At 41.4% G+C, this 27,645-nt stretch overlaps 1 protein-coding gene across 1 annotated transcript in view; it reads right to left on the bottom strand.

Annotated features, from left to right (window-relative positions):
- TBC1D9 (TBC1 domain family member 9) overlaps positions 1-16,269 on the bottom strand; it is a 120,747-nt gene extending 104,478 nt beyond the window's left edge. Inside the window, exon 1 of the mRNA XM_082728468.1 lies at positions 15,199-16,269. Coding sequence (XP_082584594.1) covers positions 15,199-15,328 — 130 coding nt within the window. The 5' untranslated portion in view covers positions 15,329-16,269. The remainder of the gene's footprint in view (positions 1-15,198) is intronic.
- Positions 16,270-27,645: the final 11,376 nt, after the last annotated feature.

Raw genomic sequence — 27,645 nt, 5'->3', positions numbered from 1 at the left:
GCTCCTCTGCCTTTATACTTTATGATATTTGTAAAATTAATTTAAAAAATACATAATCAAGTGCTAATTTAAAAATATGACCAAAAAACTCAGAGCATTTCTCCTAAGATCAGGGATCTTAGGAGAGATGTCAGGGCAGGGATGTCAACTATCACCACTGCTATTCAAAGTAATACTAGAAGTCCTAGCCTCAACAATCAGACAACAAAAAGAAATTAAAGGTATCCAGATCAGCAAAGAAGAAGTCAAACTCTCATTCTTCGCAGATGATATGATTCTTTTAAGAATCCACTCCAGGGCGCCTGGGTGGCTCAGTGGGTTAAGCCGCTGCCTTCGGCTCAGGTCATGATCTCAGGATCCTGAGATCGAGTCCCATATCGGGCTCTCTGCTCAGCAGGGAGCCTGCTTCCTCCTCTCTCTCTCTCTCTGCCTGCCTCTCTGCCTACTTGTGATCTCTCTCTGTCAAATAAATAAATAAAATCTTAAAAAAAAAAAAAAAAAGAATCCACTCCAAAACTGCTCGAACTTGTATAGGAAATCAGTGAAGTGTCAGGATATAAAATCAATGCACAGAAATCAGTTTCATTTCTTTACACCAACAACACGACAAAAGAAAGAGAAATTAAGGAGTCGATCCCATTTACAGTTGTATCCAAAACCATGAGATACCTAGGAATAAACCTAACCAAAGAGACAAAGAATCTATACACAGAAAACTACAGAGTACTCACGAAAGAAATTGAGGACGACACAAAGAAATGGAAAAAAGTTCCATGCTCATGGCTTAGTAGAATAAATATTGTGAAAATGTCTATTGCATGCTCCTAGAGTAATCTACACATTTAATGCAACCCCTATCAAAATACTATCAACTTTTTTCCAATAAATGGAACAAATAATCCTAAAATTTGTATGGAACCAGAAAAGACCCTGAATAGCCAGAAGAATACTGAAAAAGAAAACCAAAGCTGGTGGTATCCCAATTTTGGACATCAAGCTCTATTACAGAGCTGTAATCATCAAGACAGTAGGTACAGGCACAAAAACAGACACATAGATCAATGCAACAGAATAGAGAGCCCAGAAATAGACCCTCAACTCTACGGTCAACTAGAGTTGACCATAGAGACCAAAGCAGGAAAGAATGTCCAGTGGAAAAAAGACAGTCTCTTGAACAAATGGGAAAACTGGATAGCCACATGCAGAAGAATGAAACTAGACCATTTCCTTAAACCATACACAAATATAGACTCAAAATGGAGAAAAGACCTCAATTTGAGACAGGAGTCCATCAAAATCCTAGAGAATACAAGCAGCAACCTCTGTGACCTTAGCTGTACCAACTTCTTACTAGACACTTCTCCAAGGGCAAGAGAAACAAAGGCCAAAATGCACTATTGGGACTTCAATAAGATAAAAAGCTTCTGCACAGCAAAGCAAACAGTCAACAAAACCAAAAGACAACCGACAGAATGGGAGAAGATATTTGTAAATGACATCAGATAAAGGGCTAATATACAAAATTTATAAGGAATTTATCAAAGTCAACACCCAAAGAATAAACATCCAATCAAGAAATGGGCAGAAGACATGAACAGGCATTTATGCAAAGAAGACATCCAAATGGCCAATAGACACATGAAAGAGTGCTCAATATCACTCAGCATCAGGGAAGTAAGTACAAATCAAAACACAGTGAGATACCACCTCACACCAGTCAGAATGGCTAAAATTAACACGTCAGAAAATGACAGGTGTTGGCAAGGATGCTGAGAAAGAAGAATCCTCCTACACTTTTGGTGGGAATGCAGGCTGGTGCAGCCACTCTGGAAAACTGTATGGAGGTTCCTCAAAAAGTTGAAAATAGAGCTACCCTATGACCCAGCAATCGCACTACTAGGTATTTACCCCAAAGATACAAATGTAGTGATCCGAAGGGCCACCTGCACAGCAATGTTTATAGCAGGAATGTCTACAATAGCTAAACTATAGGAAGAGTCTAGATGTCCATCAAGTGATGAACAGACAAAGATGTGGTATACATATATACAACGGATTATGCATCCATCAAAACCCCAAAATCTTGCCATTTGCAAGACATGGAAAGAACAAGAGGGTATTATGCTAAGCAAAATAAGTCAATCAGAGAAAGACAATTATATGATCTCACTGATATGAGGAATTTCAGAAACAAGACAGAAGATCATAGAGGGAGGGAGGGAAAAATGAAATAAGATGAAACCAGAGAAGGAGTCAAACCATAAGAGACTCTTAATCTCAGGAAAGAAACTGAGGGTTTGTGGAATGGAGGGGGGTGGGAGGGATGGGGTGGCATTGGGGAGGGTATGTGCTATGGTAAGTGCTGTGACCTATGTAAGACTGATGAATCAGAGACCTGTACCCCTGAAACAAATAATACATTATATGTTAATACAGAAAAAAATATGGCCATAATAGCAATGCTTTGAAATTTAGCTTTTAACCATATATATGAAATTTTATTCAAAGATGTTTTTAAAAACACTGTATTTTCTATTATTTACTATAGCAATAGATACATAAATGTTATAAAATGCCAGTGGGGTGAGAGATGGTAAATGAATCAATGATTTCTTCTTTTTATGCTTTAATGAAAAAAGTCCAAATACAGGTCTGTTAAGTCTTGCTCAATTTCATTAAGGACTACCTTGGTTCCTCAGTTAACAGAGATTAAAAAGACTAATTGGTACTACTGAAATGGAAATAGTTTTCCTTATTAAGAAATATTACACGCAGGTAATTTAGGAAAAAACTAAATGTGATCAATAATTGTTCACTTTCGGGGCGCCTGGGTGGCTCGGTGGGTTAAAGCCTCTGCCTTCGGCTCGGGTCATGATCCCAGTGTCCTGGGATTGAGCCCCGCATCGGGCTCTCTGCTCGGCAGGGAGCCTGCTTCCTCCTCTCTCTGTGCCTGCCTCTCTGTCTACTTGTGATCTCTGTCTGTCAAATAAATAAATAAAATCTTAAAAAAAAAAAATAATAATTGTTCACTTTCTGTTGTTCAGAGTGTAAACAGAGATGAGTCTGTAACTCTTAGAATGAGGCGGGTGAGAGGGGGTGTTTCACAGACCTCACCTCTTGGACTAGACAGTTACCTGTCCAGCTTTGTGCTCCTAGGACCCACACGGAAAGTTAAGAGTTGATTCATCTAAATACCAGTTCCTAGTCCAGATCTCCAGAGGAGTTAGAAAGAACCTAAATGGAACTCTAGAATGGATCCCAGCTCTCTTGAAAGGACACGTGAATAACCTAAGAGCAAAAGTGTGAAGGAAGATTGAAGAAAGTTAGATGCTGGTGGCAACTTTAGAACACTTTTAAAAATGAGTGGTCTTGGGGCGCCTGGGTGGCTCAGTGGGTTAAGCCACTGCCTTCGGCTCAGGTCATGATCTCAGGGTCCTGGGATCGAGTCCCGCATCTGGCTCATTGCTCAGCAGGGAGCCTGCTTCTCCCTCTATCTCTGCCTGCTGCTCTGCCTACTTGTGATCCCTCTCTCTCTGTTAAATAAATAAATAAAATCTAAAAAAAAAAAAAAAATGAGTCGTCTATCCTCTCTGAGCTGTCTAGAACATACATCTGACAAGAAAGGAAAACAAAAAAATGGGGAAAGTGGGTGAAGGACTTCTTCGTCATTCTCCAGTTTAACTATTAGAATCCATGTTTCTAAATTACAAACTTCTGACTGACTAATTAACCACTTATCCATATAGAGAGAAAAGGTAGCCCCTCTCTGCCTCCTATCCCAGACTTCTCCTTAGAAGTCCCACTTGCCGAAGTCAGAATCATTTGCGCACAGAGAGAGGAGAGGAAAGAGGGACGGAGGAAAGAGGCAGGACAGTGGGAGGAGTACTAGGTTTCCTGACAGTTTTCAAAAAGTGCCTGGCCTGGAAGGGAAGAGGGAAAAGGGAGGTATACAGAAAGAACTTAAAGTTGTTGATCAAAAATCACATTTAAAAAAAAAAATTTCCGGGGCGCCTGGGTGGCTCAGTGGGTTAAGCCGCTGCCTTCGGCTCAGGTCATGATCTCAGGGTCCTGGGATCGAGTCCCGCATCGGGCTCTCTGCTCAGCAGGGAGCCTGCTTCCTCCTCTCTCTCTCTGCCTGCCTCTCTGCCTACTTGTGATCTCTCTCTGTCAAATAAATAAATAAATCTTTTAAAAAAAAAAATGTCCATCTTCCAAAAGCCTGAATATGACTTTGCTTTTTTAAGCTGCCTAAATATCAGTCATCCATTTGCTTTGACAGCGCCCTTTGAAAAAGGCAATGTCTCTGTAAACTGCGGACTTTTCCCAGGGCTCACACACTGGTGTGAATTAGTTAGGGGTCAGCTGCTTCCTCACACCTCCCCTAGATCCTCCGCAAGGGTAGAACAAGGATGGGCCATCATCTGTGAATGGCTCTTTATGCTTCCTGTACTTTATATATCTTAGCTTAAATAGAATCTTCACAACAGGCACCTAAGGATTATTCAGCCATTTTACATCAAGAAATCAAGCTCAGAAAGGAAGGGAAACTTCCTAAATGCTATCTCTTGGTCAAAGATGGGGCTGGGATGTGAACCTCAAGGTCTGCTTACCAAGGGATGGACTGGAAAAGACCAGAGCCCTGTGACGCAGGTAGTGACCATGAAGTTGTGCAAAGAGCAATCCTGGTGGTTTTCCAATTTTCCTGTGGCATTCTCTACACTCTGCTGTGCCCTGGAGCACACATAGGCTTTGGCCTCTGACACCCAGAACTCAAGGTGGTACCTACCAGAGCTACTGGCATAAGCTACCCAGTTCCGAATGACAAAGTCCTGATTTGTACACAACTACAAAACAGGCTTTGTGTAGGCTTTTGCACAGGTGTAGGAACCACCCCACAATGGAGAACCTGATCGCTTCCTAAGGTGGGATCCCCATGCAAAGCAGAATGTATACACAGTGTCCCTAGAAGAGGTCAGTACCAACCCTCAAATTTATGCAGGAAACCCTGGAGTAAATATTCTCCTCCCTCCTTTTTAAAGAATTTATTATTTATTTTTTTATTTTTTTATTTACGTGATCTCTGCCCCCAGTGTGGGACTCGAACTCACACCCCATGATCAAGAGTCAAACACTCCTCTGACCAAGCCAGCCAGGCGCCCCCGCCACCCGCTACTTTTTGAGACCAGTTTACAAAAACCCGAAGATGTCAAAAGCCATCTCAAATCCTACACAAATTATATGCATTCACCTTTCAGCTTCTTTGTAGAATAAGGTAAAGTCTCAAGACAAATTGGAATGGGTGATTAAAGCATTCTGCAGACAAAATTCTTTTAAAGTTCATCCTAACAAGCAGAGGGGGGAGAAATTCATGGAACAAGCAAGCAACACCTGCTTTTACCTAATCAAGCTCCTTGATAGTAATGCTTGTTTATTTGTATTATGAGCCAACTCCATATACAGCTGTATTAGACGGTCCATCCCAATGCAGAACCACCAGTTGTAACATTAGACTTCATTAGGAACTAACATATAAATACAAATGCTTTTATATATAAGTTAATCTACAAAGAAAAACTTTTATTGCTAAATGCAACTAGAGCCAACTTTGCTGATAACAGTACTTATGAATTAGCAACATGAAAGCATTTACCCTAAAAGCAGGTACCTGTTAACCAGTGAGGGCATTAAGAGCATTGTTTTATTATTTCTCTCACCACTGGGAGTTCTTCATGCAGGGAAGGAAAAACTTTCCTTGACTCTCTTAGGATCCCTGGCTGGGTCTGAAAATTAAACTGACAAAGGTAACAGGGAAAAAAATACGAATTTTACTGAATTTGTGCATGTACATGGAAGCCTTCACAGGAGATTAAAGAAAGAAAGAAGCGGCCAGAGCAGGAAGCTTTTATAGCTTTTAGTCAAAGAAACTATACTTTGTGAAAGACTGACAGAACATGAGGGTTTGGGCTAGGAGTAATCCAACTAGAGCTAGACAGTCCTCATCTTCCTTAACTAGGAAGATCAGGGTTATTTTAACATGGTTTATTTACAAATTCCTCTGGTGCTTCTCTGGGCTAATAGGAGTCTGTCTCCAGAAAAAGGGGAATTTATTTCCTGTCTTAAAGTGAAAGTGAGAGCTTTTTCCGTGTTTATTGTTTCTTAATTGCTTTCAGCTCGAAATAATTTGTGTCAAAGAGACATGTTTTTAGGGGATAGCCTGGTTTTCTTCATCAGTAAGCAAATGGGGTATTTCTCTAGTTGCAAAGGTCTCCCTGTGATTAAAAAATCCAATTCCTGGGCAGTCCAGCGCTGAATCTCCAAAGGAAACAATCTGAGAACCTTAGTCTTCACTAGTATCATTATCTCCATGCACATGTTCTTACTTTTCCCAAATTTATTGATACAGGTGTGATCACTAGGTTATCAATGAAGGGCTCAGCAAGAGAATCTTGCCTTTGCCTTCCTTGTATACCTTTATCAAGTTCAGCACCCATAATAGCTGGTACTTAAACACATTTCTGACAGAACTGCCTAGAGCGGATTACATTTTTGATTTCCGTAATGAGAAATTGTCTTGATCTTTTGGTGACATCCTCTAACTTGAAGCATTTATGTACTAATTCACTTGGGATTCACAGAACTCCTGAAATTGCATGTAAATTTTCGGGGGTGTTTTCATTTTTCCAGAGATAGCATCAATAGTTTAATATTTGATTCTCAAGGAGACTAATAAAGAAAGTAAGATTAGTCCACACCATTATAATTAGTTTTGTAAAGAAAAATAAATAAATACAAAATCTAATAGGCCTTTAACTTACTAGCCATGACCACGGCAAGTCATACCATCTTTCTGACACCTTATTTTCTTTTTGTAGAAAATGGAAATAATAATAGCAGCCACCTTATAATGGCACACAAGGTAATTTGCTACTAAGGACAACTATACAAAAGAAATAAAATATACCTTAAAATATCAAAAAATTTTAAAAAAGAGAAATTACTTCACTTAGGAAAGAGAACAGCTCAAAGAGAAGAGCCTTACATATGGGATAGCTATTATTTTGGGAAGCCTCTGACTCTTCTAGAAGGCACTGCTGAGTGGCTGAAAGTCTGGATGTGCTTTTAACAGATTAACAGATTAATAGAATCAGTGATTGGGAAGACAAGGATAGGAATCAGTGCCACCAAAGAGGTAGAGAAACCAATGATGCTTCCCTCTCTTTGCTTTGGGATCTGCAAAACCTACAACCTAATCACAAGTGTGAGTCTTAAGGAGGCAAAAATCACCGTGGTTAGAGCTCAGTTTTGAAATACATCAATACCTAAAACTAACGTGATTTAGGTTTGCAACTGCAAGAAAAAAATTCTCTCATATCAATCATCTGTTACTTCAGATTACTTCTACAAAGCAGAAGTACAATGTCCAGCACATAATCAAAAGTAGCCAGGCACACAGGAAAACATAACAGCATGAATGAAAACTGGAGGAACAAGAGACAACACAACAAACCCACGTGGACCTTGGGATATGGGAGAGAACAGAGACTGTAAAATAACTATGCTAGCCATGCTCAAGACAGATTTTTTTTTTTTTTAAGATTTATTTGTTTTAGAGAGAGAGAGAGAGAAAGCAGGGAAAGGAGCAGGAGGAGAGGGAGAGACTCTCAAGCAGAATCCCCGCTGAGCGCAGAGCTCGATGAAGGGCTTGATTTCACAACCCTAAGATCATGACCTGAGCCAAAACCAAGTCAGACACTCAACTAACTGAGCCACCCAGGTGCCCCCAAGATAGATTTTTTTTAATATAAAGAGTTTTGATAGATAACTGGAATTTATAAAAATGAGCCAAATGGGAATTTTCAAATTTAAAAAGTAATTCAGAACAGGTAGGCTTAACAGACTATATACAGTTAAAAAGAGATGGTAAATTAAAACATATACCAAAAGAAAGTAACCAAGATGAAGCAAGTAAAAATCAGAAAGTAACAGACATAAAAGATACAATGAAAAGATCTAATATACACATAATGGGTATGCCATAAAGATGATAAGAATGATTTAAAGAGACAGTGGATGAGAAGTCTACAAAACTAATGAAATAAGTGCTACTACATGAAGCAGGACTTTTAAAAATCCACAAACAGCTGGGTCATAATAAAACTGCAGAAACCCAGAGGGTGGCAGGAGGTAGGGGGAGGGTGGAGAACAGGGTACATAGGTGATGGACATTAAGGAAGGCAGGTGATGTAATAAGCACTGGATGTTATATGCAACTAATGAATCACTAAACTCTACCTCTGAAACTAATAATACACTAGATGTTGATTAATTGAGTTTAAGTAAAATAAATTTTTTAAAAACTGCAGAAAGCCAAAATCAAAGAGAAAAACTTAAAGGCAGCTAGAGAAAAAGGCATGTTATCTACAAAGGAATATTAATTCAGAGTGACAATTTACTCCTCAAAAAAAAAAAAAGAAAGAAAGAAAGAAAATCATTAGACAATAGAACAATATCTTAACCATACTTACAAAAAAATTAACTGCCAATCATTCAAAACAACAATATCCTTCAAGAATGAAAGGAGAATGAATACATTTTCAAACATAAAAACAAAATTCTTCAGCAATAGGCTCTCACTACGGGAAACAGAAAAGGTTTTTGTTTTTTTTTTTTCCAGGCAATAGAAAAATGATTCCCAAAAAAAGCACAGAAATGGAAGAAAGTATAACAAAAACTATAAACATATATGGAAATGTAACTGAATACCGACTTAAAAATAGTAGTAATTATATGTTTTCATATTAAAATATGTAAGAATTAAAATACACTAAAACAATGGTATACAAGTTGGGAGTGGGGGGCTGGTAAATGGAGTTAAAGTATTCCAACATCCTTTTGTTATCTGAGAAAAAATTAAAAGTACCAGTTTTAAAAAATTAAATAAAATGAAAGTACCAATGAACAATATACTTTGTAAATTAGGGAATGCATTATAATCTCCAGAGTAACCACTAAAAGAATAGTGAAATGAAACTAAAATTTCTAGCTAATAAAAGGCTTGAAAATGTAATCACTAAAAAAAATCCCATAGCCTACCAAAAGTTAAGAAAAATTAAAAATAGAGCAGAGAAAGCACTTAATAAGATAGTACAGTTAAACCAAAGTCATATGTACACTGACTAAATAATCAAATTAGGAGACAAAAATTTAAGCTGGATTAGGGGGAAAAAAAACTCTGTTATTTATAAAAGACACCTAAAATATCACTGTACATCCTACAGATATCAAAAATGAGAATATTATAAAAATGAGATTATTAACAAATTTATGCCAAAATATTTGAAAATCTAGATGAAAAAGATAAATCTAAGAAACAGCTTATAAAACTGACAATAAAAGAAAATTTTAAATTATTTGAATAGTTGTCATACCATTCAACAAACCCACGAATAAAAGTTCAAGGCTAGACTTCTTCACCAGTGAATTTTGCCAAACAAGTTAAGATGAAATAATATTGCTATCACATAAACTCTTCTAGAAAATTAAACATAGTGAGCTCTCTCCAAATTACTTTTTTTTTTAAAGATTTATTTATTTAATTGAGAGAGAGAAGAGCACAGGGGAAGGGCAGAGGGAGACAGAGAGAGTCTCAAGCTGACTCTGTTAAGTGTGAAGCCCCAGGAAGGGCTGGATCTCACTATTAGGGGTCACGACCTGAACTGAAACCAAGAGTCAGATAGATGCTTAACCAACTGTGCCACCTAGGTGCCCCTCTCCAACTTAATTTTTAAGGCCAGTATAATCTTGATACCACATTTCAGAACAATGTTATGAAAAAGAAAAAGTACAATCCAATCCTACTAATTTATAAGGACGCAAATTTCTTAAATAAGAGATTAGCCAAGTGGGGGAGCCTGAATATAAGGTCAATATAAAAAATAACAACAATGTCTAGAGGTCAACAAAGAAATGATTAGAAAATAAAATTTTAGAGAGAATTTTTTTTTTAAGTAAGCTCCACAGACACCATGGAGCCCAACATGGAGCCTGAACTCACACCCCTGAGATCAAGACCTGAGCTAAGATCAAGAATCAGAAACCCAACCAACTTAGCTGCCCAGGAATCCTAGAAACTTGTTTCCTTTTTTGAAGGATTTTATTTATTTATTTGAAAGAGAGTGGGGTAAGGAACAGAGGGAGAGGGATAAGCAGACTGGGCACTGAGCACAGAGCCTAACTCAGGGCTGGATCCCATGACAATGAAATCATGACCTGAGCTGAAACTAAGAGTTAATGCTCAACCAACTGAGCTACCCAGACACCCCCAGACACCCTAGAAAACGAAATTTTAAAAAGATAAAATATACAGTAGAATGAAAAAGTACAAAATATCTAGGAATAAATCTAATAAAATATGTGTAAACCCTCTCACAGAGAACTATGAAACATCATTAGGAGAAATTTTAACAGATCTACACAAAGGAACATACCATGTTCATGGACCAGAAGACTTTTGATACTATAAAGATATCAGTTTTCTCCAAATTTATTTATAGACTCAATGCAATTGCAATCAAAATCCCAACAGTTTAAGTTTTTATTGCTGCTGTGGTTTGGTTTTGTTTTGTTTCAGTGGAATTTTAATACTTTGATTCTAAAATGCTGTGTAAATGTAAAAGACAAAGATAGCTGAGAAACTCTTAACAACAACAAAAAAAAAACAAGATAAGAATACTTGATCAAATTGGGGCACCTGGGTGGCTCAGTAGGTTAAAGCCTCTGCCTTTGGCTCAGGTCATGGTCTCAGGGTCCTGGGATCGAGTTCCACATCAGGCTCTCTGCTCAGCAGGGAGCCTGCTTCCTCCTCTCTCCCTGCCTGCCTCTCTGCCTACCTGTGATCTCTGTCTGTCAAATAAATAAATACAATCTTTTTTAAAAAAATAAGTGTTTGATTAAATGAATGTAAACTCTTACTATAAAACTACAGTGTGGTCCTGGAGCAAGAATATTTTAATAAATAAAAAAAAGAGTCTAGAGTCCTCAAACAAACCAATTGTCATATATCTGGTCACTTGACTTATGAGCAAGGTAGCCCTACAGAACAGTAACAACAGATTTACCAATATTCATGCTGGGACAACTGGATGTCCACACAAATTTTTAAAAAATAAAACTTGACCCCTATCTCACACAATATGCAAAAATTAATTCCCAGTTAAATGTAAATATAAATTTAGATGTTAAAACTGAAAAGTTCCCAGAAGATAACATTTACCTCAATCTAGAAAAAGACTTCTTGAACAGGACATAATAAAACACCAACCATAAAGAAAATGGAACCTTGGGGCGCCTGGGTGGCTCAGTGGGTTAAGCCGCTGCCTTCGGCTCAGGTCATGATCTCAGGGTCCTGGGATCGAGGCCCGCATCAGGCTCTCTGCTCAGCAGGGAGCCTGCTTCCCTCTCTCTCTCTCTGCCTGCCTCTCCGTCTACTACTTGTGATCTCTCTCTGTCAAATAAATAATAAATAAAATCTTAAAAAAAAAAAAAAAAAGAAAAGAAAAGAAAATGGAACCTTTAGGGGCGCCTGGGTGGCTCAGTGGGTTAAAGCCTCTGCCTTCGGCTCAGATCATGATCCCAGAGTCCTAGGATAGAGCCACGCATCGGGCTCTCTGCTCAGCGGGGAGCAGAGAGCTTCCTCTCTCTCTGCCTACTTGTGATCTCTGTCTATCAAATAAATAAATAAATAATCTTAAAAAAAAAAAAAGAAAATGGAACCTTTAAAGAATTTGGACATTAAAATTAAGCAAGAAATCACTCTCTCCTTAAGAGAGTGAATAGGCAGGCAAGCAATAGAATGACGATTTTACCATTCGTAGAACCAACTATGAACTCCTCCCCAGAATATATTTTAAAAAATACTGATAATCAGTAAGAAAAAGACAAACGATCCAACTGAAAAGTGGGCAAAAGACTCAATCATGTCAGAATATTTCAGATGACCAATTAACATGAAAAGGTGCTCAATCTCATTAGTTAGGAAAAAGCAAATGAACTCCACAATGTGATATTTCTATAAAACCATGCGAATGGTAAAAATTACAAAGACTGATGATATTGTTAAGAATATTGTTAAGTATATGGAGCAAGGGAAATTCCCAAATACTCCCTGCTGTTGGGAGTATACTGGTACAACCACTCTGGAAAACAGTTTGGTATTATCTGCTGAAGTTGATGATACACATAACCTATGAGCTAGTAATTCCTCTTCTGGGTACAGACCAAATAGAATTGTATGCCCACAGGCACCAGAAACACACACAAGAAAGATCATAGCTACCTTGCCTTTAATGCCCCCAAACAAATCATTCAAAGATCCACCAATAATACAATGGATAAATATGAACAAATGACTGTGGTATACTCATGTAACAGTATTCCATACAGCACAGAAAAATAAACTAGAGCCATAAGCAACAACATTCATAAATAGCACAACTGCAATGCTGAGCAAAGAATCCAAACACATGAATGCATACTCTGATTACATTCATTCCTCATTCAAAAAACAGGCAAAACCAAAACATGTGTTTAGAGATACGTCGTCAAAAACAAAAAACGATATAGAAAAGTAGCAAACTGTTAACAAAAAAACTTCCTTCAGTTCTCAGCTCAGGTGTCACTTCTTCAGGGAAATGTTCCTTGCTCCCATGCCTACCCCCTTTCTCCAAGTAGGGTAACCAACATATGTTCCTCTCTTTTTTGATCAGGACCAGCCATTCTCAGTTTGTTCCCACCTCCCAGATCCATCCCTCAGAGGCTGATCCTTAAGGACTAGATCACCAGAACATCCTGTATAGCTGGCTTTCTTGGATGCCACAGATCAAAGACAGTGGCAGAAGCTAACACCGTATGAGAAGAGAAGTCAGGCATGTCCTCTCCACTTCCTTTTTGCTGTGCTCTGTGTTTCTTTCTAGCACAGTCTGCTTCTTAGGAAGCCCCAAAACCTCCTGCCTGGGTTCAACACACAAGGCTTCCAGTAACATCATTCCTGCCACCTGGGCTGGGTGGGGGTAGGGTGGGGTTGGGGGCTTGGGAGTGGGTAACAGTGCCCCCCCCCCCACTGGGCCTTTCTCTGATTCTGGTAACCCTGCCTCCATCTTTCTAAGTTGTCTTTTCACCTATTCTCTTCATTTGGACTAGGTTTGGTTCTATTTTCTGCTGGGACCCTGTGAGTAGCAGATATATATTAATTTATATTAATTTATGTGATTATTTTATCAACACTTGTCCTCTCCACAAGGCTGTGAGCTTCACGACACTGGCGCTTCAGACACTGCCAATAAATATTTGTTAAATGATTTAGTAAGTTGATGAACGCATGAAGAAGCTCACGTTAGGATCGAAATATGCTATACATCGTTCAAGGATTTCTAAAATGTTCCTGCTACATTTAAGGCACCAATCTATCTGAGCAGACATTTTTCCTCCTGTAGTTGGAAAAAAGCCTTGGTTGGCAGGAATATTTTTACTCGTTATAATAATTTCAATCATTCTAGCAATGACTGCAATAGCTGTAAAAAGATGTAACTTTATCTTTCTGAAGTAAGTTATCAATAATGAGATTCCAGGTGGACTGTGGTTAGGTACAGTTCTGAGTCAGGAAGAACATAATAAAAATATTAACTAGGAAAAGAAGGCTCTGCATTTCTGAATTTCTCATAACCTACGGCATATGACTCTAGAAAAGAAATACTACTTAGTAGTTATACAGTGTAGGATGGTTAACTCCAGGCAGGAAATGTTCTTTGTTAATACAATAAACTACCTACTTTACGTTGTTGTTTTAGGCTCAAAGGACAATCTGGGCTGATCCCAGTATGAGATATGCAAGCTACATACTAGTGTATATAGTTAGACAACTTCTACAAAATGAACTGGAAAATTCTGAATCTACCCCACTAATCAGAATTTCCAGAATAGAGTCTGGAGTTCAGCATACTGCCTTCTCTTTTATGGCAGAAAAAAATGTAGAAAAATCATTAGGTATAGGCAATATGATATACTAGCAAAATCCTTTAAACCCACATATGCCATAAAATATATCACTTGAATTTTAATCTTGAGGAAACTAGTCTGTGAACTATAATCGTAACTAAATACAAACCATATCAAAAATTTTTAGTTCATAGCACAACGCTTTGAAAACAAAAATTTAGCTAGCAGGCAAGCTCCCAGAGGGTGATACATTTTGGACTCCTAAGAGGTCAAAGTTCATCTCTTTTCTGCAGTCTCTTTCCTAGTTAAACCTCTCCTATTTCTTCTGCTAACTTCATGGTGAAAAGTATCCCAGTTCTCTTTTTGCTAACCACCATGGAGAGAGGGAAGGTCCAATTTCTCCAATACGGTATGAGTTCAAGATTATTTGTAACCTCCGAAACAAGCAAACTAGTTAGTTAATAACGAAGGCTTTTTAATACGGCACTACCTGGGATATGGGTCTGACTTTACAATCCCGAAACTATTAGGCAGGGGGTTTTAGTAGGAGTTACGTTGTTAATAATAACTTGTGAGGGGGTTCAGTGATTGAGTTAAAATAGTTAAAATGCAGACACACCGGTAATTCTTTTTACAACCAGATAACTTGCTTTATAATGTCGAATTAGGTACAACAACAACAAACACAAAAATCCTTTTTCATTCTCTTCGGTCATAACTAATACGCGAAATGACCACACCAGCCTCTTACTGATTGCTTCCCTGGAAACAAAAGAGCATTTTATACGTGATCCTGCCATGATCAGCAAAAAGGAGGCAGGAAAAATTAATCGTCCTCTACCCCTCTTGCCCATATACAAAGCGGTATTTTTAAGGGGGTATAGGCAGGGGTGGGGGGCGGGTAGGGAGGAGTACTGCATTCAATGCATAAGGGCTGCTCCCCCCCCCCCCATCTCCATTCTCATCAACATCACCCACTTAGGGGCGCGCGGTACTCGAAGGGCCCCGTAGCCTGACAAGGTAAGAGAAGAATCACTCTCACAGACTGAAAAATCACGACTCCTGATGCCTTCCACGCACCCAAGTGGGGTGGGCCGCCCAGCCCCAGGGGACCGGGCGGCGTCCCGGGTGCCCGCAGCCCAGGGCCGCGGGCGGCGCCGCAGCGCTCGGGCCCCCCTCCCGCACCGACTGGCCGCGGGTCCTTACCCGCGAGTCCGCCGCCGCCGCCTCCGTCGCCCGCGTGCCCCTTCCTCCGCTGCAGGATGAAGTAGGGGTTGGCCCTCTCGGTGATCCACAGCGCGTTAGCCAGCAGCACCTCTTCGGGGTTCACCCACATGTTCCCGGGCGCCGCGGGCGGACACACAATGGGGCCGCGGGTCGGGTCCTGCACACACCGGCGCGCACAGGCGCGCACTCCCGGGCACACGCGCGCCCTCTCGCCCGCTAGGTGCGGCGGCGGAGAGCGACTTCACCAGCCGGCCGCCCGCGGCGCCCGGGCCACAACAAAGCCCCCGCGGGAGGCCGGGGAGGACGGGCAGGACGCGGGCGCGGCGAGCAGCATCCTCCCCGCGGCGGCGCCGCCCCCCGCGAGCCCGGGGCCGCAGACGCCCAGGCCCGCCGCCCCGCAGCCCGACTCCCGCCTGCGGCGGCGCGAGGAGCGGGAGGAGGAGGAAGGGGAGCGGGAGGAGGAGGAGGAAGTGGCGGCGCTCAGTCCCGGGATCCGGGCCCGCGGCGGGCAGGGCTGCGGGCGACAGAAGCGCACACGGCCCCGCGGCGAGGGCCGAGCTGGGCTGCGCCGCGGCTGCTCTCGGAGCACCGAGCCGAGCTCCGGGCCGCCTCCGTCTCTGGCCGCTCCGCGCAGTCCAGGTCACCGCGCGCTAACACTCCGCGTCGAGGCCACGGGCACACGCAGCGAAGCCCAGCTCGCCGCTGGAAGGACGCTCCGGACGCGGCGAATGAATGACGCGAGCGCGGCTCACTGGGACCCGGCCCGGGTGACACCAGTTTCCGCGGACGCGGGGCCTCCGCGGGTCCCGAGCGCCGAGCCTAGACTCTGCGGCCGGCTTTGGGGCAACCTTCTGGGGCCCGTGGGCCAAGCGCTCGGCCCCACGCCCATTTCAGCAAGGAGGACGCTGCCAGCCTCCGCGGGGGTGTGTGTATGTGTGTGAGTGTGCGCGCGCTGCGTGTTTATGGTTGACGGTCTGTAGGCTAGCGCCACCCCTCTTCCCAGGAAATTAGTGTTTCAAGGTTCCAGACTAGGAGCTAGATACCCGGTCGGAAGTGGACGCAGCCAATCGTTGGCCGTGTTTTTGTTTCCTGCATCCCTAGGGCAAGTCATGCGCTAAACTTGTCACCGCCTATAACCCCTCCCCCTCTCCATTGCATTGTAATTAAAGTGGCACAGCTAAGTGCATTACATCACTTCTTTCCTTGACCTGTGGGGCATGAGCAATAGCGAAGTTGGAAGCAGCCCAAGAGCTTAGTCCAACTAATTCACACTACAGCTGTTCCTATATCAGGCATTTGGAGCTCTGAGGACCCGGTACAGCAGAATTCAGGGATTTATTCACACTTAATAGAAAATTTTTTTATAAATCATTGAAATCAGAGACACACGAAGGCCGGTTTTATCCCTGAACGGTTTTCGTTCCCCCAATCTTTAAAGCCTCTGGGGATCACAGCTGATCTACCTATATATCTGATTACCTTTTTTCACCTCTTTTTACACCTGGGAGATCTGCAGACAGCCAGATCAGCAGAAAGAGGCTCTACTTCCCAAATGATGAGAATTCACCAATCTCTGCTTTGTTGTGGAAGCTGGACGTCCTAGAGATGTCTTCCTTTCCAAATAAGCAAAGCAAAAACATTCTCAAAGCAAATGAGACTTTGTGCGGACTGAAGCAATTTTGCTTCTGTAGCTCTCATTTGTACGGCTGAATTCCTTCAATAGCAAAGTAAATGCATCCCAGCCATTTTTTTTTAAAGATTTTATTTATTTATTTATTTGACAGACAGAGACCACAAGTAGGCAGAGAGGCAGGCTGAAAGAGAGAGAGGAAGAAGCAGGCTCCCCGCCAAGCAGAGAGCCCCATGCAGGACCCAATCCCAGGATCCCGGGACCACAACCTGAGTCGATGGCAGAGGCTTAACCCACTGAGCCACCCAGGCGCCCCCCAGCCATTTTTTTTAAAAGATTGTATTTACTAGCATGGAGGACATGGGGAGATGGAGAGGAGAAGGGAGTTGGGGGAAATTTGAAGGGGAGGTGAACCATGAGAGACTATGGACTCTGAAAAACAATCTGAGGGTTTTGAAGTGGTGGGGGGGTTGGAGGTCGGGATACCAGGTGGTGGGTATTATAGAGGGCACGGATTGCATGGAGCATTGGGTGTGGTGCAAAAATAATGAATACTGTTATGCTGAAAATAAAAAATAAAATTTAAAAAAAAGATTGTATTTTTTTGTCAGAGAGCGAAAGGGAGAGACCACAAGCGGGGGGAGCAGCAGGCAAAGGGAGGAACAGGCTCCTTGCTCAGCAAGGAGCCTAGTGGGGAACTGGATCCCAGGACTCTGAGATCATGACCTGAGCCAAAGGCAGATGCTTAACTGACTGAGCCACCCAGGCATCCCTATCCCAGCCATTTTAATGAGGCTGCCCCTGTGCCTGTTGGTTTCTACTCAGTGAGCTCTCAAGGAATGGAAGTCTTTCTTTCCGTTACCACATTGACTGACCTTCTGCCTCTTAGGAAGCATTTTAGACCTCTGGGCATTTGTGGAAACTTCACACATTTAACTCAGACTCCAAAATGTCATTTGGCATCTTTGGCCATAGCACAGTGCCTTTAGTCAGAGAATCTATTGCAAGTCAAGCGCAATAAACATTAAGATTGCATATCATACACTGGTAAAAAATTAATAATATAATTTATATAACTTTGAATATTTGTGAAGGCTTCCATGCATATTCCTTCATTTTATGTAATTAGCATTTTTAAAACTCCACTAAGTACCTTCATATTGTCTCTTTTTTTGAAGATTTTATTTATTTGTCAGAGAGAGAGAAAATACAAGCAGGCATTGTGGCAGGCCGAGCGAGAAACAAACTCCCCACTGAGCAAGGGACTCCATCCCAGGACCCTGGATCATGACCTGAGCCAAAGGCAGACACTTAACAGACTGAGTGACCCAGGCGTCCCATATTGTCTTTTTCTTTTTTTTTTTTTTTTTTAAGATCTTATTTATTTATTTATTTGAGAGAGAAGGGGGTGGGCACAGAGGGAGAGTGAGAAGGAGAAGCAGACTCCCAGCTCAGCAGAAAGCCCCATATGGGGCTTGATCAGAGGACCCTGAGATCATGTCCCCAGACATAGGCAGATGCTTAACAGACTGAGCCACCCACTCGTCCCCCTTCATATTGTCTTTTAGAGTATCCTTATCACACTGCTCAACGTTGTGACTTGGTAGCTCTACCATAATCCTAAAGTGTGATTTTAGTTTAGCATTTTTTATCTATTGGCACCAAAATGCTACTACTTATAATCCATGTGTTCATTCATTCACTCATTCATTTAACACATAATTATTAATGCCTACTATACTCTAGGCCCTGGGGATAACAAGCAAACAAAACATTTAAAAATCTTTGCCTTCAAGAAGAGTAAAATATAAAATTATAAAAAACAAATTTATAAAACATTGGTCTTTAGCAATTTTCTAGTTTCTGTTAAGAATTAGAGCCCATTCTTTCCAGGAAATCGGGGTTTCCATTATTATCATGATATTACCTATAGCAGAAGGCATTGCAAAGAATCAGAAAAGCTACAAGGAGTTTGTGGCAGCTTGCTGGTCTCATACTGTGAACTAACCATTTTAATAACCACTTTTTAATAAAAGCGTAGTGTTGTTTAAAAAAAAAAAGACAATCAAATATACCTGAACCAGAAATAATACAAAGAGAACCTAATTAATCCAACCAGTTCCTCAGTGAGACAGGTATTTTTAGCCTCAATTCATTCTCACTGGTTTTAAGCCCAAGGATCATCTCATACCACTTAAAGAAGAAAAGGATGTAACAGATGCCTAGATAAGGTAGGGGTAAATGATGTCAGTCTTTGTGTCTCAATGAGATCATCTGCCCTCCCCTCCCCCACATAGAAAGAATCAATTCTAATAGGGTTTTGATGCCCCCACCTTGGAGCAACCAATGGGCTGACTACTTAGTGGGCACATCTAACTGAAACAAAATTGTGAGAGTAGTAAATTTGTCTTTAGCAGTTCTCAACTCCATACCCCCCCCCCCAATTCCTACAGTGTTTCTACTTTTCCTGCTTTTCACCTTTACTCTGGTGTGTTTTCCTCCCTCTCCTCAACCCTCTCGAAATAAGTCTTTATTTTGCCTTTTAGGGATTTCCCCAGCCTTGGGCACTTTTTTCTGCCCACCTCCTCTCACCTCTCAACTCGGGCAGCTTCAATAGTGGGCACGTCCATAGAAAATTCAGGTCTAGTCTCAGCAGAGAAGACTCCCAGAGCAGAGTTAGAAAGTACGAATGCTCCCCTGGGGAAAACCAACTCCTCCCTTAGCTTTCTAACTGAAGGTAACATTTTGATAGGAACCATTTTTTAAAAGATTTTATTTATTTATTTGACAGAGAGAGAGACAGCGAGCCCAGGAACACAAGCAGGGGGAGTGGGGGAGGGAAAAGCAGGCTTCCCACCGAGCAGGGAGCCCCACGTAGGGCTCAATCCCAGGACCCTGGGATCATGACCTGAGCCAAAGGTAGATACTTAATGACTAAGCCACCCAGGGACCCCCAAAACCATTTTTTTAAGTGCCCATATTTTTCTTGTCCAACCTGGAAGAGCAGTAGCTACGGTAGGACATTTGGAATTTCTAGTGTTACCACTAGGTTACCAGTTGGAGTAAAGGGTGATACTGTTTCAAAGATCCAAGATGTTATGTAGCTTTGATATCTGAAGAGACCTTCACAGTGGATCTCAGTTCTAATCCAACTGGAAAAACCAGATCAACCAGTCACCACAATGTCTACTCTGCAAGCAACAGAGCTCATTGATGATACAGAATTCACAGTTTGGTTCTTTCAGCACTGAGCGGCTAAACCAATCTGTAGCCAAGACCATCCTTACATAGAGTGCACACTGAGGAAAAGGGCCTTCAAAATATCCCAGATCTGTAAGAGTACCGCCCGGCCTCTATTCAGTGAATCAGTCCACCTTGTGAATTCTGAGATGCTCTGGAAATCAAAAATGAATAAAACATTATTTCCGGGGCGCCTGGGTGGCTCAGTGGGTTAAAGCCTCTGCCTTCGGCTCAGGTCATGATCCCAGAGTCCTGGGATGGAGCCCCACATCGGGCTCTCTGCTCGGCAGAAAGCCTGCTTCCTCCTCTCTCTCTGCCTGCCTCTCTGCCTACTTGTGATCTCTGTCTGTCAAATAAATAAATAAACAAAATCTTAAAAAAAAAACAAAAACATTATTTCCTTCCATGTTGAAGAACTGTGACCATATCACCTCTGTCAAATGCTGTGTTTCTGGAATGAAGAAAGGAGAGAAGACAGCAAGTTGTGGACGGGGCGGGGGGAGGGAGGATATGAAGCAAGGTGCTTTCTCTTGAACTGTCATTAAAGAGGGCACGTTTTAATGGCTGGGAGTGATAAGGTCAAGAGCTTTGACTACAGGAAAAGGAAGAGAGACGCTTTGCCTACTTCAAAATCTTGCATTGTCAGTTCCCTGAGGGCCGACTGTGAAAAGATCATTGTTATAATCCTGGGTGTAGCACCTGCACCTCTGAAAATGCCAAACAAGGAGGTACATACTTGACTGCTGAATTTCAAATTTAAGAAAGGTTTAGAGATTTAGGAAGGAGGAGAGACCCCGATTACAGTTCCATTAAGCTCCTCATATTATATACAAGGAAACTAAAACCCAGAGAAAGGAAAGGGCTTGATTCAGGTCCCTTAGGTAATTCAGAGCAGATTTGGAAGTTCTTTTTTTTTTTTAAGGAGGCTATTATGGCCCCAAATCTAATGACAACTTTTTCTTCTTTCTCCACATATTATGTGTCACATTCTTCTCAAAAATTAAAGTGGTTCATAATTATATGAGGCTGTCCTGGCTGTTATATATCACTGCAGTCTCTAAATCTATATCCGCTGATGGCTAGACCTGAGTCACATGCCTGCCCCGGAAAGGTGGTGACAGCAGTGAGGGGTCAGTGGGTGTGGGATAGTCCCCGAAGGAAAATCAAAGAACTGTTATCAAAATAAGATGAGAGGGTTCTGGGCAAGCCTGAAGAACAGAGGTCTATGAAACAACCTACTCCTGACAATGTGTTTTTCAATGACTAAATCCTCTTGATTGTAATTTTCTATCGCATAAATATAACATACTTGGGTTTTGTTTTCTGCTAAAACCTACTGGTTTGACCCTTTTGATAATTAAGGTCAAAGATCATTTAATTTACCAGAGGGAGGGATAAAGGAAGGAAGGGAGAATTTTTTCTAAGGAGTCACTTAGACTATAGGAATACCAGGAACCTTCAGGAAGCTCTGCGACCAGCGTCTCAGCCTCTCTCTTGCACTAGCATGCTCTCTCGCTCTCTCCCTCCCTCTCTCAGAATCTCTGCTTTCCTCCACACATGTGTTTTAGCATCTTTCCCCCACTGACCAGCCTCCTCTCGTTACCCATAGTTTCTGTTCCTCCTAACTTAAGCAGGTGCATGACTCATGACAGCTTCTCCAGTTCCACCTTTTGTCATTGCTTTCAAGCTTTAGCTCCCACCATGAGCTAAAAACGTTAGGTATTTCACAGCTATAATTCATGAAAGGGAAATTGATTGACTCACCTTATCTTTTTGTCAAGGACCAGGCTATCGCCCAGCCTATGACTGGCTGCCATTTTGTCAGATTACCAAGACACGGCAGCTCTGTGTTATGCTTATTGTGTGCGACTGATAACTTCACACAGTCTCACTCTAAGTTCATTTTTTAATTTAAAAAATTCGTCATGGGGACGCCTGGGTTAAAAATTCGTCATTTTGAAAACTGACCCATTACTTGGCCTTCAGATACTCTACTAGCTGGGAAATGTCTGACATCTCCCCTGTTTTGCATAAGCCAATCAGCCATATCAACAAACGCAAACACTCTTTAATCTGATCTATAGCTATGGGCTCCAATGATCCCGGATATTAAAATAATCTTATTTCTTTTAAGGATGAAGTTTTTTTCCCCACACTCATGCTGTCCTCTTTTTTTTTTTTTTTTTAAGATTTTATTTATTTATCTGACAGAGAGAGAGAGCATAAGCAGGCAGAGTGACAGAGAGAAGCAGGCTCCTTGCCAAGCAAGGAGCCCAATGCGGGACTCAAGCAACCTGGGATCATGACCTGTGCCAAAGGCAGCAGCTTAACCGACTGAGCCACCGAGGCGTCCCTCATGCTGTTCTTCTGCCAGTGACTAATTTGTCCATTTTCTTGCTTGTTAAAAACATGGAAAAACCCCATCAACAGAATTTTTTAAACATGTGATTTTTCTAAAGGTGTATTTTTTAAACATATGAATATAGAGAAAAAGTAGATTGGTACATTGATATTAAGGTAATAATAGTGTTTCTTCTGAACATAAAAACCTAGTGCATGTAAACCTAATAAGTAGGTTTTTCTTTTTTTAAATTGAAGAATACAACTTTTTTTCCTCTGAGGATAAAAACTAACATTTTTTCTGATCTTTTTGAAATAAGGTATTTTGATTCACACGTTTATGTTTTTATGAAAGAAAATGGTCAATTTTACACAGATTCTCTAATTAAAAAATTGAAGGAATAAGTGCAGTTTCCTTTTTTAATATGACAACTCAGCTGTCTTTTTATTATACTGATAACATTCTTATCATAGAAATACTGTATTTTATATTGAATCTCAAATCTTTTAAACATTTTAATATACTTGACTAGATGATTTAAAAGAAAGAGCAATATCTAGGTATCAATACTCACACAAAATAACAATGTATCACCTAAAATCCCTTCCTTATCAACTATATTTAAACCCTTTACAGGGCACCGGGGTGACTCAGTGGGTAAAGCCTCTGCCTTGGGCTCAGGTTGTGATCTCAGGGTCCTGGGATTGAGCCCCACATCGGGCTCTCTGCTCAGCAGGGATCCTGCTTCCCCCTTCTCTCTCTGCCTACTTGTGATCTCTGTTGAATAAATAAATAAAATCTTCAACAAAAACACACACACACCAAAAAACTCCTCCACTTGTTAATTTCCATCCTCTCAGATCTTTAGATTACAGATCATAAAACAGGATATAATCTGAAAATTGTAAATCTTTGAAAAGCTATACATATAAAACATTAAGAGAGAGAGAAAAAAAAAAAAAAAAAGCTCACTGTCTGCACCAAGGGAGAAATAGTTCAGATCACTTAAGTCCTACAGGATAATCATGAGAGTTGGCTGTTAAGCTACCTTTATCAGAACTGGGGAAAAGGCAAAAAATAAATCACCCTTATTTGTCCCCAGGGTTCTTAATACTCTCATTAGGCATTTAACACTGAGATTTATGTTTTTTTGTTTTTGGGGTTTTTTTTTTTACAGAATGTATTGCCCTTCAGTGATGTCTTTGATTTCTTCTATAAAATATAGACCTAAACAGGCATTTTCATCATAAAATTGTACCGGTGAGAATTTTGCCTTTTATTTTTTTTTTGTCACTTGTGATCCTCTTATAGGCTGTGAAATGCAATCTTCCATAAAAAGGGATGTGTTAAATCACACTGATTTCTATTCCAATGAAAATTACAGTTTGCTTTTAATGGGAATGACTCAGTCAATCAAATTGGAAGCTTAGACATTCTGTCCCCGAACGAGACCTTAAAACATAATTCCTTCTTTCTTCCTTTATGCAGAGCCAACCTTCACTCACCTAAAGAACACTGAAGTGTAAGGCATATATCTAAAATACAAAAATATATACCTTTGGAATGCATCCTTATCTACAAACTGTGGCCCTTGGATTTTAATTTGAAGTCTCAATTAAAAAGCCTTTGGAGGGGCACCTGAGTGGCTCAGTGGGTTAAGCCACTGCCTTCGGCTCGGGTCATGATCTCAGGGTCCTGGGATCAAGTCCCGCATCGGGCGGGCTCTCTGCTCAGCAGGGAGCCTGCTTCCCTCTCTCTCTCTCTCTCTCTCTGCCTGCCTGTCTGTCTACTTGTGATTTCTCTCTGTCAAATAAATAAATAAAATCTTTAAAAAAAAAAAAAAAGCCTTTGGAAAGAAAGGAGAAAATCACTCCCAGATTTGCCAAATGAAAATCACAGAACTGTAGACAGAGACAGCTAGCTGGTGGTTAAATGAAACAGTGCTATATTAGAGATTACATTGGATTGAGTCAACTCTATAAAAATATTTTTATGGCTATGGTGGGATTCCACGGCCAGGTGCAATTTTGAGATAATATGGCTTTGCTTCTGTCCTTGGAAGATTTCTTGGATGCATGTTCCATATGCAGAGTTAAAGGAAGGATGAGAACTGCGATCACGGCCTCTTTCCCTCAGTGCAAGTGGAGGAAAGAGGTCTCTTTATGCTTTACTTCTTCTATCTATATGGGTGGAGGAGGGCCTGGGAAGATCATGATAGTGAAGGCAAAGTTCAGTTGAATACCCCAGCATCTTGCTCAAACTTAAGAGGGAAATACAGCCAATGTGAGCGATTCTAAATTTTCTCTTTTAGAAGAGACCCAGGATTCCTATGTGATCCATGTGGTGAGCTCTTTCTGCGGCTGTCAACGCAGACACAGTGTTTCCTAAGCAGAAGGGTCACCTGCTAGCACAGCTGCTCCACAGAGTTTTGATGAATCTGGCATATTTTGAAAACGGATGGCTTCTAGAACCTCATTCGACAGCTAAAAATATCGGCATTTCATGCCGTTTTAGTGGTTGTCTCCTTAGCCTACGTGTTAGGATAGGCTCTTCTCCTTAAATGTGGTTTTGCCAACCTTATACTTTTTATGGGAATTGATGACCCTCCTTGCGGAGGGGTTGCTAGCCAGAGAGACTCAGGGTGAACCTTGGTCTCTCTGGCTGCTCATTACCTGAGCATTCTTCCTCTTCCCAGGGAAGCCCCTCGGATGGCCACCGGGCTTTCTCAGCCCACGTGGCTCCTTGGCATTGGTGACCTCCCAGGTGTAGCTGGGTCCACACCCAGCCCTGGAGTCGGCCACACCACATCCTTCTGAAGAAACTTTCCTTCTCCCAGTCACGGGAACCCCTTCCAGGTCTGCTGGAAATGTTTATTTCTCACTGGTGTTCAAGTGGCAGAGGGGAGAGAATGGGAAGACAGAAATTTTTGGACCCCTCTCTGCTTCTGGGAGGGTCTGCTTCTCACCACAGACACAACACGACTCCACTTGTTATACCTGTTTCAGCATGATGTGGGGGGAGGGTGTTACTGAGGGGAAAGAGAAAGCCAGGGCGGGAGTGAGGGGGGCATCTTCTCACTGAGCATATAGTATCACTGGAAGAGGCCCCTGTTTTCTTTCTGTTGTGTCTTAAACTTACAGCGGGAGCTCTGCTGTCACAGTATCTGGGATTCAATGTGGGTATGTCATGGGGGCAAGACAATGTGTGTTGGGGAGGGGGTATTTATGCACACGTCCTGCACATTATATGGTTAGTATTTATTGAGCGTGAACTATGTGCCAAAGCTGTATGTATTATTGCATTTAATCCTCACAACAACTCTATGTGGGAGGAACTCAGTAAACTATTATTATAATTATTTTTAAAGATTTTATTCATTTGACAGAGACACAGCGAGAGAGGGAACACAATCAGGGGAAGCGGGAGAAGCAGGCTTCCTGCTGAGCGGGGAGCCTAGTTTGGAACTTGGTCCCAGGACCCTGGGATCATGACCTGAGCCAAATGTAGACCCCTATGGATTCTTGAATGGACTAGAATATGTGGTATTTTAGTAAACTATAAACCCTTGACAGCTCTGTACTTCAAAGTGCAAAATCAAGTTTTAAAACGTCACAGGAATCTAATAGGAATTGATCAGGGATTATTTCTCAATAATAATCCACTTGCGCTAGGAAAAATATCTAGAGTTGGAAAAATGCTCATACTCTCAGGTCTAGAAGAGTTTATTAGCACAAATTGTTCTTAGCACTTTCCTCCTCCTCTGAGGGAAAATGGACACTAAAACGCTAAAAGACCTTGACTCATGTGAGCAAAACTGGTGTGATCTGCTGGAGCAGGCCAGCTCTGTTCCAAGTGCCAATGAAGACACTGAACATTTTCTCAAGAAAATAGTCTTCTCTCCACAAGGCTTATTAAAGAAAATGAAGCACATTTCCCTAGGGTGTGGGAGTGAAATACAGTCCTTAATTTATACTTCTTTTCTCTGCTCTTCCTAGGTAGAAAATGAGAAGAATTTGAAAAGTTGAGTCACAACACTTCCCATGGCAGCGGGTTGGAAGAGATCAAGAGTCCCAGGGGCATGCGTAGTAACAGAGGGAAGGCCTCTGCTCAGCAGATCAGGTGACTGCTTTGGAGACCCAGCATTCCAGGATTATTCCCTAGGTCCAAGTTCGGGAAGAAGTTAGTCATATGGCATTGAGGTATATGGAGGTTGTTTAGGAAAGAACTTTGATAATAACATCATGGAGAGGTAGAGCCTGGTAAGCCAACCTAAATGCCCCCAGCTATCTCTGAAAGTTGGCAGAACATCTGCATTTGGCAATTTTAATAAAATAAATGTAAAATATTTGAGAATGCAAATGTTTCTGAAGCAGAATCTCATTTCTTTCTTTTATTTTTTTTTAAAGATTTTATTTATTTATTTGACAGAGAGAGATCACAAGTAGGCAGAGAGGCAGACAGAGAGAGAGGAGGAAGCAGGCTCCCCGCCGAGCAGAGAGCCTGATGCGGGACTCGATCCCAGGACCCTGAGATCATGACCCGAGCCGAAGGCAGCGGCTTAACCCACTGAGCCACCCAGGCACCCCAGAATCTCATTTCTAAATGTTTTACACATACATATGTATCAAAGATGAATGTAAAGCTATTTTATTGTGATAGGATTTGTATCAAAGCACAAAGATTGAAAAACCCTAAATGTCCTTTCAACAGAATACCGGTTATATAAATTGTGCTATAATTTTATAAATGATATAAATCACAACTGTTAAAATATGACACCCCTCTACATGTATATCTACTATGAAATGAGTTTATGTGAGGGGTGCCCGGGTGGCTCAGTCATTAAGTGTCTGCCTTCAGCTCAGGTCATGATCTTGGGGTCCTCGGATGGAGCCCCACATAGGGCTTCCTGCTCAGTGGGTAGCCTGCTTCTCCCTTTGCCTCTGCTGCTCCCCCTGCTTCTATTCTCTCTCTCTCTCCTCCCTCCCTCTCTCCCTCTCAGTCAAATAAATAAAACGTTTTTTGAAATGAGTTTATGTGAGATACTGTAAGTAAAAAAAAAGCAAGATTCAGGATGGTATATGTCAAATGTACTAATTCGTATAAAAAGAGGGGTTATCTCTATCTATCCATCTGTCTATATTCTAGTCTGTTCATAGTGATTATATTTAGTCAGTCATTTCCTCTGGGATAGGAGGACTGGGATAGCAGTGAG

This window comes from Mustela nivalis (assembly GCF_964662115.1).
Source record: "Mustela nivalis genome assembly, chromosome: 4".
Classification (NCBI taxonomy): Eukaryota; Metazoa; Chordata; class Mammalia; order Carnivora; family Mustelidae; genus Mustela; species Mustela nivalis.
Note: the sequence above shows the minus strand (reverse complement) of the source record. Positions and strands in the feature narration are given on the sequence as shown.